General features: G+C 36.4%; 1 protein-coding gene across 4 annotated transcripts in view; it reads right to left on the reverse strand.

The window, feature by feature from the left end:
- Window positions 1-16,417, reverse strand: part of LOC123875644 (hillarin) — a 67,465-nt gene that overhangs the window by 33,685 nt on the left and 17,363 nt on the right. For all 4 annotated transcript variants that reach the window (XM_045921590.1, XM_045921592.1, XM_045921589.1 and 1 more), the window contains exon 4: window positions 8,302-8,492. In XM_045921590.1, coding sequence (XP_045777546.1) covers window positions 8,302-8,492 — 191 coding nt within the window. The remainder of the gene's footprint in view (window positions 1-8,301; window positions 8,493-16,417) is intronic.

The following is a 16,417-nucleotide window of genomic DNA, read 5'->3' on the forward strand; positions in this document are numbered from 1 at the left end:
ATTGTATGACGGGCAGTTAAAGTTACGTTACGGTTAGGGTTAAACTTTGACCAATTACAAAAAGCAAAGGGGGTTGCACAAGTTAATATTTATTTCGTAACCATAACTTATCTTTGATCGTGCAACTGGATCTAGCTTTTGTTTCCTTTTTTTTATGCTATTTTTCTGTTAAGTTTATAGGTTAAATAAAACACTGAATATTTTTAATTTTTTTTTTGTAATTTTTGGGTACAACAAACATTTATTTATTTATTTAATATTCAAGTCAGCTGGGTTGATGATCTGGGAGATAAGGTATAATAATATGGTCAAGTTTATGAATGGTGATTGTGATTTAGTATCACAATAAATTGAATTCCTCTATAACTTCTAGAATATTTTGAGACTCGAGAAATTATTATCAGAAAATTATGATAAAACAGTCCTGAATTTTCGTAGCCAAAATGTTGTAAGCCTACTTGAGTTAATAAACACTCAATTTAAAAGCTTGCATCAGATTATATCATGCGAGTGACATTTGTGCATTAATTTTTCGATAACTATCTATAATTTATACGTATAATTTGCATCCATTATACAATGTAGGATATGATATACAGACGTTATGTATTATAATTTATAACAGTGTTCAATCAATTCGAGAGACTTACGCAATACAGAGAGAGAGTATCTTTATAATGGAAAGGTATAGCATAGAATGATTACGCTTTTAGGGTTCCGTACCTAAAAAGGAAAAACGGAACCCTTATAGGATCACTTTGTTGTCTGTCTGTCTGTCTGCCTGTTCGTCGTGTCTGTCAAGAAACCTATAGGGTACTTCCCGTTGACCCAGAATCATGAAATTAGGCAGGTAGGTAGGTCTTATAGCACAAGTACAGGAATAAATCTGAAAACCGCGAATTTATGGTCATATCATTTTTTAAAAAAAGTTTCAATTTTCAAAGTAAGATAACCATACTAAGTGGGCTATCATATGAAAGGGCTTTACCTGTACATTCTAAAACAGATTTTTATGTATTTTTATGCACAATAGTTTTTGATTTATCGTGCAAAATGTTGGAAAAAATACCCGAGCACGGAACCCTCAGTGCGCGAGTCTGACTCGCACTTGGCCGATTTTTTTTTAAAGTTCAAAAGTGGTTCTTTACGTACTACATCCGATTTGAATCCGATCCGAATCCGAGAATCCTCGATCCAATGTAGCCGTAGAACTAGGGGTGGCGCTTCCAACATCAATGCGTAGAACCTACTACCTCTGTAGGTATGAAGGGTTGGACACTAGATCCTAATCGTACCCGTCGGATCGGAGCAGTGTAATGTCGACACAACAGGTTTCGATCAGACTTTTCTAGATCTAAAGTTTCGCGGATCAGATGCAGTGCGAAAAAAGCCTCGTTTGAGATTATTTTTATTAATAAGTTTAAAGCCCAAAAAATATTCGTCATATTTCTAAAAATCAGTTAACTGCAAAAAGTAGGTAGTTTCTGACTTGTTATGAAAAACCATGTATTTGCTAAGTAGTAAGGATAAGGACCAAACTAAAAACTTAGATACTACGTAGTATTTTGTTAGAAACATCATTTTTTCAAAGTTCCCACGTTTTGACGATAGAGCAAATCCTACTTCTTAGACTCAGACAAACGAGGGCGGTCAGGATCTCCACTTACCTTAAGTCGCCACTGTAGGTATCTGGTATGATGCCAAGAATTATGAAAAAAAAAATTCGCTTTCCTAAATCGCTTTCGCTGAAATAATCCTCGTCGCTTTTCTTATCCATAAATCTAAGTTGCTTTATAGGTATATTATTGTCAATTCAATGAAGTTGTAAGAAAGATTTATTATTTAACTTTCCTCGCGAATTAATATCTCATACTGGACGAGATGACTAAGTCACCGAGGCATGTAAGAAGAAAGCAAAACAATAAATTATAAAAGCGAATCGTGCAAGTAAATTTTTATAGTTGCATCAATTTAACAGTTGTTTTATTTGTTACGCATATTGTACGTGTAATCAAATAATTGAGACTTCAATATAAGAATTGTAAAGTGGCCATGAGTTGCCGGACACATGTAGTCAACAAGTGCAAATTAAAAATTTATAACACCCCCGACAAGTGAAGGTTACAGTAATAACTAGAAAAGATTTGACTTTCAAACGGCTGACACAATTTTCTTGGATTAATAGCTAAGAACACATTCGATCAAGTCACTTTTCAAACAAAAAAAAACTAAATTAAAATCGGTTCATTAGTTTAGGAGCTACGATGCCACATACAGATACACAGATACACAAATTCAAAGATACACACGTCAAACTTATAACACCCCTCTTTTTGGGTCGGGGGTTAAAAATTTCACCCAAAATACGGAAAAAACACATTAGTTTTCATATTTTTTGGTAACCTAAGAGGTAAGTTTGGCTTTGGATGTAGATTGTAGGGGGTAAGCTCCGGAACTAATGGTTCGATTTTGAAAATTCTTTCACTGATAAATAATAAATATTTCCAAGTGCTATTACAGGCAACAACAACGTGCACGAAGTCGCGGAAAAAGCTATAACAAAATAATGAAAGAAAATATCTTTGCCTTTGAATGCCATTAACAGGGCTCTCTCCGTCACTCGCTTCATACAATCGTAGTTCCAATTTCATTTGAATATTAAGCAACCAAAGTCCATGAAATTTTGAAGACATATTCTAGAAACTAATAACTGTGTCTGTGGTGTTTTAGATTTTTCTAAAAATATGTAGTTTTAAAATTACAGGGGCTCAAAGATTTGTATGTAAATTTTTAAGACCGCGTAACTTTGAAACCGAATATTTTAACAGAAATCTGGAAAACCACAGACATAGATATTAGTTTCTAGAATATGTCTGCAAAATTTCAAGGATTTTGGTTGCTTAATATTCAAATGAAATTGGAACTACGTTTGTATGAAGCGAGTGACGGAGAGACCCCTCTTAACGCTGGAGAATAACAATACACTTTCCAATTTTATGACAATCCTTTTATAATATTACTAAATTGTCAGTGTTTTATTTCCCGTTAGCTGCAACGTGGGAAGCAACAGCTTTTATATAAAAGGAAGTTTGTGCGAACATTCTTATAAATATTGTATCACGATTTAAAATGTATATGATATCATTACACTCACAACAGCTATTTAACATACCGGATACGTTTCTTATGTTTCAGCTAGTAAACCTACACGCATATTTATTTTTTACTAGATGATGCCCGCAGCTTCGCCCGCGTGGATAGGTCAGATCCCCTGCAGCATCAGGGTTGAGGAGTTGGAATCCAAACTTTTTATGGAACAATGTCGCAAAGTTCCTATATGGATTTTAAAAAAAATTACGCAAATCGGTTCAGAAATCTCGGAGATATAAACAGGTAGAAAAACACAACTCCTCCATTTTTCAAAGTCGGTTAAAAAGTAGCCTATGTTACTCCTTGGTTAATCCTCTATTTGTCCGATAAAGTCCTGTCAAAATAGGTTTAGCCATTCCGAAGATTAGCCCGTTCAAACAAAAACGACACTTCAATTTTATTTATTAGTAAGTATAGAAGTCATGATAAAAGTTAGAGGTAGGTACAAATAACAGAAGTGAATATAATATTCTTCCTGTTGGTTAGTAATTAGCATTTCACTTGGTGATGCAAGTTGGCAGCGCCTCTCCATCACAAACTCTATCATCATTTTAGGGTTCCGTAGCCGAAGTGTGCCAACGGGGCCCTGTTACTGAGCCTCCGCTGTCTGTCCGTCTAGCTGTCCGTCAGCGGGCGGGCGGAGTTAAATATTTCACAGAGTAGGTCTATACTTATAGGGATATATGTATTTCTATTACCGCAAATAATAAAAACCAAGATGGCGAATTTTAAAATGGCTGCCATGCAAATTAAGTGTTATATCTTATAGATGGTACGGAATCCTTCCTGTGCAAGTCTCAACTCGCACTTGACCGGTTTTTTGTATGAACTGCAAGTCTCAAGATTTGTTACCTGCCAAAAATAGTCTGTAAGCAATCCTTGGCAGACAGAATATAAACACATCCGGTTTTCACTATAGAAGGATGTTTAGTGGTTGAAACTTGGTTACAAAATCACTCCTGCATTATTCAGCACAATACTTTAGCTGTCGCCGAAAGGTACAGGACCATCTTTTTATACCTATACCTTCTTTGTAGGCCTGCCAATCATTCTGTGTTTTCCAATACATACCTACATACCTGTCATGGAGAAAGTTAAAACCAAACTTCACATAGCATTAGCACATAGCATTTGGTATGCCATAGTATTATAGTCATTTCAATGCCTTGCCCATGCAAAAGCTCTTTCGAGATAAGAAAAAGGGTTTTTAGAAGACTTCAATATTTTAAAAAGTTTATACTATAGTTCAACGAAGACAATGTTAAATGTATAAAGCGAGAGTACAACCTACAAAAACTGGCGTCTCCATTTAAAGGTTACATAATAATGAGCTTCCCACAAGAAATGGCCGACGCTGACGAGTGGACGGCAGGTCCTTCAACGCCGTATAAGGTCACGGCCCATTGCCCGACTTAATTTGGTTTTGGCCAAAAAAGACAAAAACATCACGCAAGCAGAACTAACGTATAGAAAGGCTTACAATTTTGACGTGGCTGTATAAGGTCTGCTTGAATATTAAGTTGGTTATTCCAATTGAAATACCCTTCGTAAAATGTTTGGCCCAAAGAAATAATTATTATAAACTAGAGGATGCCCGCGGCTTCGCCCGCGTGGATTTCGTTTTTTTTTTTAAATCCCATAGGAACTCTTTGATTTTCCGGGATGAAAAGTAGCCTATGTCCTTCCCCCAAATGTATCCCAAGTCTGTACCAAATTTTATTAAAATCAGTTCAGCGGTTGGGCCGTGAAATCGTAGCAGACAGACAGACAGACACACTTTCGCATTTATAATATTAATTAAGTATGGATGCGAAATTGTTGTCGTCCTTCAATCAATCCGCAACGGAGCAACGCGACCGATTGATGTAATTTTTTTGCATGGCTAAAGTTAAAGACCAGGGGAGTGACATTAGCTACTTCTTATCCTGGCAAATCAAAGAGTTCCCACGGGGTTTTCATCAGCTAGTAAAAAAATAAACGAAAGAAATTTCGAAAAATGCAAATTACCTATGGAAATCGGATACTTAACAGGGCTCTCTCCGTCACTCGTTTCCACTCGTTTCATACAATCGTAGTTCCAATTTCATTTGAATATTAAGCAACCAAAGTCCATGAAATTTTGCAGCCATATTCTAGAAACTAATATCTGTGTCTGTGGTGTTTTAGATTTTTCAAAAAATATGTAGTTTTGAAATTACAGGGGCTCAAAGATTTGTATGTAAATTTTTAAGACCGCGTAACTTTGAAACCGAATATTTTAACAGAAATCTGGAAAACCACAGACATAGATATTAGTTTCTAGAATATGACTGCAAAATTTCATGGACTGTGGTTGCTTAATATTCAAATGAAATTGGAACTACGTTTGTATGAAACGAGTGACGGAGCAGCCCTCTTAAGTTGACATCATGGCAGAAGGATGTAGAAATGAACGGAGTAAAAGAAAAAAGAGATCAAGGATAAGACTCTTTGAAGCATAGAGAGCACCAAAGAAAGTTTTAAGTAATAATAAGAAGAAATAAGAGTTTTCAACGTAAATTCCCACAGAGAAATTTAAAACGAACATTAAAATACAAAATGCAAAGACTGATGAAAGATACAAAATGCAAAAGAAGAAAATATGCCTCTATCTGCGTGCGGATCGTCCAGCGTCCTGCCATCGGAAGCTTTGTCGATTTCTCGCTACACTTAATGACGGTCGATTGTTATGGTGGTGTGGCCGATCTGTAAGTTAAAGGCGATGGCGACTTTCACATAATAATAATCATTTTTTTTTATTCAGATACAAGTTAGCCCTCGACTGCAATCTCACCTGATGGTAAGTGATGATGCAGTCTAAGGTGGAAGCGGGCTAACCTGGAGGGATATGGCAGTTTTCATCTCACAACCTTGAATGGTAAGCTGGAAGAAATCACTGTTTACAGATGAGCATTTCCAATGTAACTCAATTTTAGTATTATTAATTTGTAACTACGATTTTGGTACATGAAAAATAAAAATAAAATAAAAAATACTATCAGACCCAGTTTGACTCTGTTACTTTCTTAAGATTCTAAGGTTAATTTTATTATTCATTTTTTTGGTTATAAGTTTCTTTACCGCTTTACTCCTGTCACTTATTTCAAAATATTCGCACATTCCCGATGCGCACGCGATCGTTTCTAGTCCGAAAGGCAAGAATGCGAAGATCAGTCGATATTGCTCTGAGAGATAAATAATTATACCATTTTAAATCATTTATAAGGTATTTTGCTGTGCCGTTTTAATTACATCTATTTAAGTCTATAAAAACATCACAAATTGGTTTGGTACACGTCATTATCATCAACAGTTGCATCCACTGGACGTAGGCCATCTTTAGGCCTCATTTACACGAGAGTCCAAATAGAACAAATGTATTCCCAAATATCCGTTCACACGTGAAAATGCGTTGACGTGTGAACACTTGGGAACACATTTGTTCTGTTTGGACGTTTTTTTGACGGACGTTAAAAAAGCTCTCGTGTAAATGAGACCTAACAGCCCGTTCCTACTTGTTGGCTGTCGGGTCCGGATTTTAATCGGATGTTCCAGTGACAGAACATTTTGACACAAAATCGGTTTCATACAAGTGTGAATAGCTTCATATAAAATGTTCTGCCGCTGGAACATCCGATTAAAATCCGGGCCCGACAGACGACAAATGGGAACCGACTGTTAGGCGCTCTGTCCACGTCCGACAATCGGTGACCGATTTTCTGTCGGCAAAAAATGAAACATACAGATTGCAATATTGAAACACACACGTCCTAAAAATTAATCGGTCAAAAAATCGGCATCATCTTTTTGGTACAGAGGTAGCTTGCATCCCGAAGATATAGAGTATTTTTTATCTCGGAAAATCAAAGACGGGATTTAAAAAAACCGAAACTTCTGAAATCGAGGGCAACATCTAGTATTATAATAGGCACCTCTACCTACTGACGATAAGTGTAACAATGGCAGACCAGCTTTTCCGTGTGAAACGGGAACTAAATAACAACCGGTCAAGTGTGAGTTGTACTGGCACAGGAAAGCTTCCATTACAAGATTACACCTTACACTAATTATGTAGCAAGTACCTACTAATTGCTATTTAGCATAGCGGCCATTTTGAATTTTCCATTATTTGTTATTAATAGTGACAATATAAATACACACTCTGGCAAATTTCAGATCTCTAAACATTACACTTTATGAGATAGAGTCCACTGACAGACAAACGGATGGACGGACACACGGACTGACAGCGGAGGCTTAGTAATGCGATTCCGTTTGCAGTTTGCACCCTTCGGGTACGGATCCCTAAAAATAAACCGCAGTCTCTAATCGCTTTACTCATTAAGTTCAGTTCAAATGCAATAGAAACCCAGTCTAGGCAAACTAGTGTTACAGTGAAAACACTCAATACGCAATACCTACCTAGGAACTAGAACACAGCCTTGCAAGGTTCTTTTGCTAACGAGTTCGACATACCTATTGGCATAATGTCTTATGTCGATCTATATTTATTAGGTATTTAAAATGTGTTATATTTAATTGGTACAGTGCAATTCTTGAAGTATAAGGAAGAAGTGGAAAAGTGTCTTGAAAATATATTTTCATTAGAACAATAACGATTGTTATGGTGCTGAGATATTTAACCCAGCTCATATGAAAATGGGTAAAATTATAAGTAGTTTGTAGAATTTTTTTTTTGTAATATAGGTAGAGTACTCGAAAATAGGAATATTTAAAAAAAAAAATTACAATAAGATGAACTTAAAGAATCTAAGAAATCTTCCTTCTCAGCAATGAAGGCCAAAAATTTTAGGTCCACAATGCTTTGTTTGAAGTTTATACGAATTGGCGTGAGCGCAGCGAGTATAACATTTTTGTTTAATTTAGTGAGATGGAGCGTTTCTGGTTTAGGCACGAAGAAAAATTTTTATCTTAATAGCGACTGCCCGCGGCTTCGCTTCCATGAAAATTTCGAAAAATCTGGTCATTCCTCATATTCATTATAAAGACAACATATTCTGTGCAAAATTTCAGATTTCCTTGGACCTCTAGAGTTTGGGCCGGGCGTACGAGTAGGTAGATCAGTCAGTGAGTGACTCGAGACTTTTCTTTTTATTGTATCATAGTACTTACCAAATAACAGTCAATAGGCTTTTCCTTAGGCCTATGATACGCCTTTTGCAGCTCCGTCTGTTTGAGCGCATGTGCGATGTGGAGTGCGCTTGCGTCGAAACGGCCATACTGATAGTCAGGCGTGTCGCGCGATATTTCACGCGCGGGCGACGCGTGCACGCTGCCACCGTTAGTCGCGCGAATCGGCGACACTGTTGAACAAAAGATACAACTACAGTTAGTTTCATGTAAAAAGAGCTCTGTACGTCAGTAGATGTGTTGGCTTATAGATTCATACGGGGGGCGCTTCTAAAATCAATGGTTCATACTGCTATTTCTGTACGGGGAACGAAATGTTGATTATAAACTAACCATTTGGCAGCATAGACAACCTTCTTCGTCACCAAATAGATGGATAAATCACCTGCCAGAGGTAAAAGGTCAGAGCTCTTATTTTTTGTTTGTGTTTACTTAAGATATAATACAGCCTAAGATAGAAGCGTACTAATAAATATAATATGCACAATGTTTTCTGCAAATGATTTCATTTCATTTCATTTCATAATCTTTCCAGATTATGTGACGGCAGTATATTGAACAGACGGTTTTGATAGTTTCTATGTGGCTTTATTGGCAATACAGTCTTGCTGGTAGGGTGGAAACTGGCTGTAAGTTGTAGAATACGAGAATCGAACCCGGGAGTTTCCATTAACGAGTGCCACAGCGCAATCAAGGACATTTCCATGGAACTATGAGCTTAGCTTAGGCATTTTCATAGCTTCTCTAGACATGTTTAATTTTTTGGTGTGAATAATTAGATCCGTTTATCAATAGCCTGTAACAGTCCACAGTTGGACTAAAGGCCAACGGGAGGGTTTGCTCACATTCACCACGCTGGGCTTGGGTTGGTGATTTCATAATAAAATTCCACAGTCAATATTTGACTTGCCTTTACATTGGCAAATCATATTACACAATCGAAGATTATGTAAATGATAAAAAAGCATGGATTTGACTCGCTCCAGCAATGCGCGGGGCTGCAATTGCTTGTATAGTATGGAATATTATTCATTTATCATTTTATCATTTATATCATTTATTCATTCTTAGTTCTTAAAATATAGGTTTGACAACCCCTGTGCTAGTAAACACTGTATTACAGTGGGTTGACTTCTCCCGTTCCTAAGAACTTAATTTAAATGTGTTAATATGGTGCGCTGATGGTCGGACATGCAAAACCGTACCAATACAACAGCGTTATAATCAATCATAGTGTACCAATAAAAATAAAAAGTCTTAATAATATATTTTAATGGAGGGTAGGTAGTGATTGTAGTTACGTACACGCGGCATTGTTGTGAGGTATCATGCAATCCAACTGCCTGTCACTCCTTTGTGCGTACATTGAGTTACGAGTTTTTAGAGACCGAATTCTTATCCTGCATCACTAGTAATAAATATTAGTAATGTAATGTAATTGTAATAATAATTGTAATTGTAATGTAATGTATTGTAAATGGAATAATTGAAAAGAGCAACCGCCGAGTTTCTTGCTGGTTCTTCTCGGTAGGAACAGCATTCCGAACCAGTGGTAAATTATTTGACGATTCAAAAGCACTTGTAAAAGTTTATTTGAATAAAAATCTATTCTATTCTACTCTATTGCAGTGTGGTAGTAGTAGCACAGAGGACGCTGCTGCCCGTTCTCCGATATATTCCCTCCTCGTACGACACCCGCAGTAAGCGGAGGGGTGGTGACAACGGACAACTGTACTCTGATCTGCCATCACCACACGGCAAATTATCTATTTAATAGAAACAATAAGTAGGCTATCTCACTAGTCAATACTCAATAGTCACGCATAACGGCCGTACACGCTCGGACACACGCCAATAGCCGCTAATAGCCGGCTATTATGCGAATAGCCGTTACTGATAGCGGCTAACCAGAATAAATGCGTTATAACATGTGTTTTGTTTAATCTTTAGGGCCCGCGTACTACCTCGTTGGTCTAATCACTAGTGGTTAGTATGTTCGATTGCAGATGACGAGGTTCTGAGGTCGATTCCCGGGTCGGGTCTGTAAAAATAGTTACTGAGGTATTTGAACAAGATTAATGAAAAATCTTGGCAGGATTTTGAACCAAAATTTTTAAAGTTATTTCGCTCATAGGGCGCAGAGGCCTCAATTTCAATTAATCTATCAATCAAGTTTTCAAGCACCTTTGTAAAGTAGAAAAAACTTGCTAGAAGACTTTTACTGCATATTAGATAGTGATACATATTAATAATAAATTCCAGTGGAAATTAAAATATTATGATTATGTATTTATCGCATCGGTTGTCACACTAGAATTGACTTAGCATGTCTAGAGAATAAATTAAAAACCATTTCAAATAAAAGTATACCTTAAAATCAGTAACAAATAGAGACGATATTTCAATAGTATTTAATTTACACCTCGGAATGGTGTCAACGACCCTTTATATAACCATAAGGCATAAGTCACACTGCGATGTCTTCCATAGAACTCAGCCACATACTCGTACCAGTTTCAATCGTAATCTATTTGAAATCTACAAGGCTTTAAAGGTAATTAACGTCCAATCCGTGAAGTAGGAAATAGTTATTCAGTAGGTTGGTAGTTTGATACGTGATAGGTACGTCCTATTGAATAGCTAGTAGGTTAGTTTCAGTTGTGGATCAACCCTAGGTAGAGTTACCAGATGGAGAAATGAAAAATCCCCTTTTTCATTTATTGGAGCAGATTAGTGCTAGTTCGAAAAAAAAGGGTTCTAGAAGGATAAGTTGTCCTTCTAAGAAGCATCGTAGGTAGGTTCTACACACAATATTTGGGCAAAGAAACCAGGATGAGGGAAAAAGTGAGGACAATTTGTGGAAAAGGAGTTGTCCTCCATTTGGATACCATATGGCAGCCCTGACTTTAACTTATACTATTCTTTTCAGCCAAATCGGTTTAGTCATTGTAGCATGAAACATAGATACCTATAAGGAAACACCTACTTTTATATAGAAAAACTAGCGGCCCGGGCTGGCTTCGCACACTTATTACAATTTTTGTAGGGATCTCTAATTTTTTGACAGTAAAATACATTGCTTATGTCATTCAGATAAAAATTAGTTTTCTACTGGTGAAAGAATAGTTTTATCCATAGTATTTTTATCAATTATTATTAGTAGTTCCAAAGATTACTTCAAACTTTACCTTAATACAATGTTAAGGTATTTCTAAAACCGGGTCTAGAAATTTACCTAAAGCTTTAATAAATTCCGCCAATAACGCCGCTGTCGAGCAAAAACTGGACGAAAACCATGTTTTTATCTCATCCCGACCGGTTGTTGCGAAACACGTATAAGCGTGCTCAATTGGTCAATTTGATGGACGTAACATTCTCGTTATTACGCTTAAAGTCTCTTATGGAATGCTTAAACTTATCCGTCTCTCCTTTTACGGCTACGTGTATGTGTTACAAGCGGTAGGTGGGTACTTAGTAATCAGATACCCAGAAATGTTTACCTTACATGTAGAGATTTTGCCTTATTTTCTGTATTGAGAATTATTCGAATAGGTAACATATTTAGAGATAAAGTTAGGTTTAAGGTGTATGAGAAGGTCTGCCCGTGAAATTCAAATTTAATTTGGTTCTTCGCAATTTTAAATTAATACGACTCCAACAATGGCAGTATCATTTTCACAGGATTAATTAAAAATCTTTACTTGAAATGGTTCACTTTAAGAAATTAGTCAAAATAATGAGTTTGACACGAGTTACTCACAAATTAGTCGATAATATAGCTAATTTCTTAAACTGGACCCTTTCAAGTTTCAAGTAAAGATTTTTATACTGTGAGGATGATACTGCCATTGGCCAGATAAAGCCATAAAGTGCCATTAGCCAACTTTGTCGTATTAGTTTACAAATTGCGAAATACCAAATTAAATTTCGCGGACAGACCCGTCGCATCCACTATAACAAAACTTCGTTCAGAAATCGTCGTCAACCGATAGACATGCACAGCTGGACGCAGGTCTCTAACAGGTGTTTAGGGACTTCCACAGGCCAAGGTCTTGCGTCGGTCGCCTGGATCCGGCGGTCTACCAATAGATAGGTAGATACCGTACTACGTAAGCGCAGGAAAGCGCACCACGTACTACGTAGTTCGCTTTCCTGTGGCTTTCAGGTGCTAGGTGAGAAAACTACAAAGGTAAGTCGGAACACAGATCTATATTATGCTCTAATCTATGGTTTACATAATATAATGTATAATGGATATTCGACATAGAGACGTTCTATAGCGCATCACTCTGTATAGAATAGTATTTTTAACCGACTTCAAAAAAGGGGGAGGCTCCTAATTGGTCGGAATCTTTTTTTTTTAGCATAGGTAGTTATAACACCTATGCTAAATAAAAAAGATTCCGACCTAACTAAGACTTTACCTAATGGCACAGTTAATATCCGTCTCTCCGTAGCAAATACGAATTTAGTAGATAGTAGAGAATGAGTAGGTAGTTAGATACAATTTCGTAATAAACGATCACCTCCTATATTTTACTCTCGCTACGTCTATTTGCTAGTATTCGGAGCACGCGTGTTTTCTAACATGACAGAAACAGCTGTATTGCCCAAGCGTTATACCTAGCCTACCTTGCTACCTACATTGCTTAATAAGGTATTGAAAATATGTTACAACAATACGACATCATAACCGTACCTCAAAAGGAAAAACGGAACCTTTGTTGTCTGTCTGTCTGTCTGTCGTGTCTGTCAAGAAACCTATAGGGTACCAACTTCCCGTTGACCTAGAATCATGAAATTTGGTAGGTAGGTAGGTCTTATAGCACAAGTACAGAAATAAATCTGAAAACCGCGAATTTGTGGTTACATCATTAAAAAAAATTAAAATGTGTTTCAATTTTCAAAATAAGATAACTATATACCAAGTGGGGTATCATATGAAAGGGCTTTTACCTGTACATTCTAAAACAGATTTTTATTTATTTTTATGTAAGTATAAACAGTTTTTGATTTATCGTGCAAAATGCTGGAAAATACCAGAGTACAGAACCGTCAGTGCGGGAGTCTGACTCGCACTTGGCCGGTTTTTTTAAATTTAATTTAAGTGTTTTAATTTAAATTTATTTCATATGCCGACCGTAAAATGTATTGCAGATAATATTATGTTTAACATTCGATATTGTGTTTAATACAGATTCTCACGGTTTGGATGTTTCATTTCCGCTATTTCAAATAGCTTGTAGCAACTTATCTATTTGAACATTATTAAGTAAATCGATTCGTATTCATTTTTATTCATATTATAATGAGAGACATAAGTATACCTAAACCCATAGGTCAAATACAGGTGAGGTCCACGGTGCTTTTCTGCTTTGGGTCACTGGGCTGTCGTATGGAATGCGGCCGCTTTTGCAACAAGTTCTTCCGTCCCTTTCACTCTCGCAATCGTTTATCACCCTTCCCTTTTTGACAGTTATTTCTGACTCTTTTGCACTAGTCAGAAATATATTGCTGTCTCGTTTGGCACCGAACCGTTGCGGAGACTACCGATTTATTTGTCTTGTAAAGGTGAGTTTTGTCGCGGTTCTGTAATTAGCTTTTTCCCTTAAAAGCAGTATTTTTTGCCAAAACATGTAGTTACTACCTACTACCTACTTTCTTAATTCTATGGAAATTATATCTACTTGGAATAATCCCCACCTTACTCCTTGATAAAAATTTTCGGTCACTCGGTAAAATATTCCAATCATGGATGGGGGTTTCAATTATACTAAAATCGTTTGTAATACCTACGTAGGCTACCGGCATCTAATGTCTAGAGTCTAGATTCAGTTATTTGAGCTATACCTACGTTGATTTAATACATTAATCAACTTCTTATTTCAAAGTTATAGATTTCTGTGTTACTCTGGGATTTAAGGTAAGGTAAGGCTGAGTTATTTGAAATTGGGAAAGCGCAGGTAACAGCTTGAGGTTCTACCTGCGTCTTTGCCCCTAGAACTAGAAGGTTTGTCGATTTAAGATAGGTAGGTGGCAATTTATTGAAAGACTAGCCGATGCTCGCGGCTTCGCCCGCGTGGATTTAGGTTTTTCGAAATCCCGTGGGAACTCTTTGATTTTCCGGGATAAAAAGTAGCCTATCTCAATAAATAGTTTATTTGGATAAGGATTAGTATTTGACGATAATATGATCAATAAACATAGGCTAATAATTTTAATTACTTTTATTCTATGGAAAAGTGGTTATAATGGCTAAAATATAAATGTTTGGTTTATACTATCGCGGACTTTTTTGTAGACATTATTGAGTTCTACAACTTTTCTATAGAAGTCAACCATACATCTCTAACCATTTAGGCAGCGTTCGCGAGAATCGTTAACGTACGGCAGTTTTTTCGACGCCTTACTCCACAATTATCACTACCACGAAAAATCCTATTTATTTTCCGGGATAAAATATAGCCTATACGGATTCGGAAGAATCCCTCTAAGTAATAGTAAAAGAAATTTTGAAATCGGTCCAGTAGTTTTTGAGCCTATTCAATACAAACATACAAAAATACAAAGGTTTCCTCTTTATAATATTAGTATAGATAGTATAGATTTATTAGATAATCCTTTTATAATGCGTGCGTTCCCAATAAGCTTAATATTGCGTGAGTTGAAGTCATAAAATAAAAATTAGCTGCTTTAAGATTTGAATGGGGGAAGACAAAAAAGTAGTGCCAAAAATTAGGTGAAATTTTATTTTCGAACTTGATTTGTGTAGCATTGATGGTGTAAGCTTATAAGGTGATGGCTTAGAAAGATATCAAATCTAGAAGTGGATAGGTGCAAAAAACTTTTCGGAAAAAATAAAATCAGCGTATTGATTGCGACTAGTAGGTACTCCTATGTTTAATAACTTAACAAACCAAAGTTGTAACCTGAAATTAGGCATAGACATGGTTTGTATCCTAGATATAATTGCTATTTACATATATTTATCCCGGAAAACAAAGAATTCCTACGGGGTTTATACATAACGTAGAGTACAAATCTTTATAGCTAATAAATAAATAAACCTCGATTCTAGACATTCACTAGTTAGCGATACAAAAACTACTTAATATTGTACCGGATGCCATATATTATTCGTATTATATAATATGTTATAGCATAGTTGTTTATCATATCGCAATAATATGTAACGCGACGATTAACCAGTTTCTTGGTTGGACCAGTTTTAGTTTTGCTGGGATTTAAGAGAAGTAACCCTATTGCGTTCCCCAGCGATTTCCATACAAACGTACCTACCTACTTGGTTTATTTCTCGTTTGAATTAACGAATCAAATTCAATGTTTGTAAGCATGTTCTAGAAACAAATGTTTGTGTCTGTGGTTAACTACCCGGGCTTAAAGATTAGTAGGTATGTAAATCTTTGAGCCATAGTAATTTGGAAACTACAATTTTTGTATTTAATATTCTTTGATTCGCATTAAAGCTAAGGTAACTGAGGTTGGTGCGCCATTTAACTGATTTTGTGAAGTGGTGATAGTAAAAAGAATACTCCGCTGAGTTTGTTGTGGGTTCTTCTCAGACCTGGGCGCATTTGGAACCCTCGTATCTTTAGTTTTAAGTTTACGTAATTAATTCTCACCACTACATGATTGAATAAAAGACTTTGACTTTGACTTATGTGCACTCTGTAGTTTACACCTTTTACATTTGACCACCTGTTTACAGACATATACCTACTTGAAACCTTATGCCGGTTGATTTTGTTTGTACCTATTTGATTACAAAATCGCAACAGAGCGTCAAATTAGCTTCCATTGTAACAAACTTCATTATGTTCCTATTTATATCACGGGGTCCTGACGTTTCGACAATAGCCGTGACCTTGCAGTCCGGTTGGCTCACGCACTTGAGCCTTTCTACCTATATGAGCTATAAAGAAGAACGCACGCTGTCCCAAGAGCTGCAAGCGCCGCAAGTGCCGCAAAAGCCGTACCTACCTACTACAAAAGTCTTAGTACGTATTAAAAAAAAATTTTTTTTGAAACAAAAAACCGACTTCAGTAACCACAAACACTAATAAAAATGAAAAAGTTA

The sequence above is a fragment of the Maniola jurtina genome, chromosome 20 (assembly GCF_905333055.1).
Source record: "Maniola jurtina chromosome 20, ilManJurt1.1, whole genome shotgun sequence".
NCBI classification, from domain to species: domain Eukaryota; kingdom Metazoa; phylum Arthropoda; class Insecta; order Lepidoptera; family Nymphalidae; genus Maniola; species Maniola jurtina.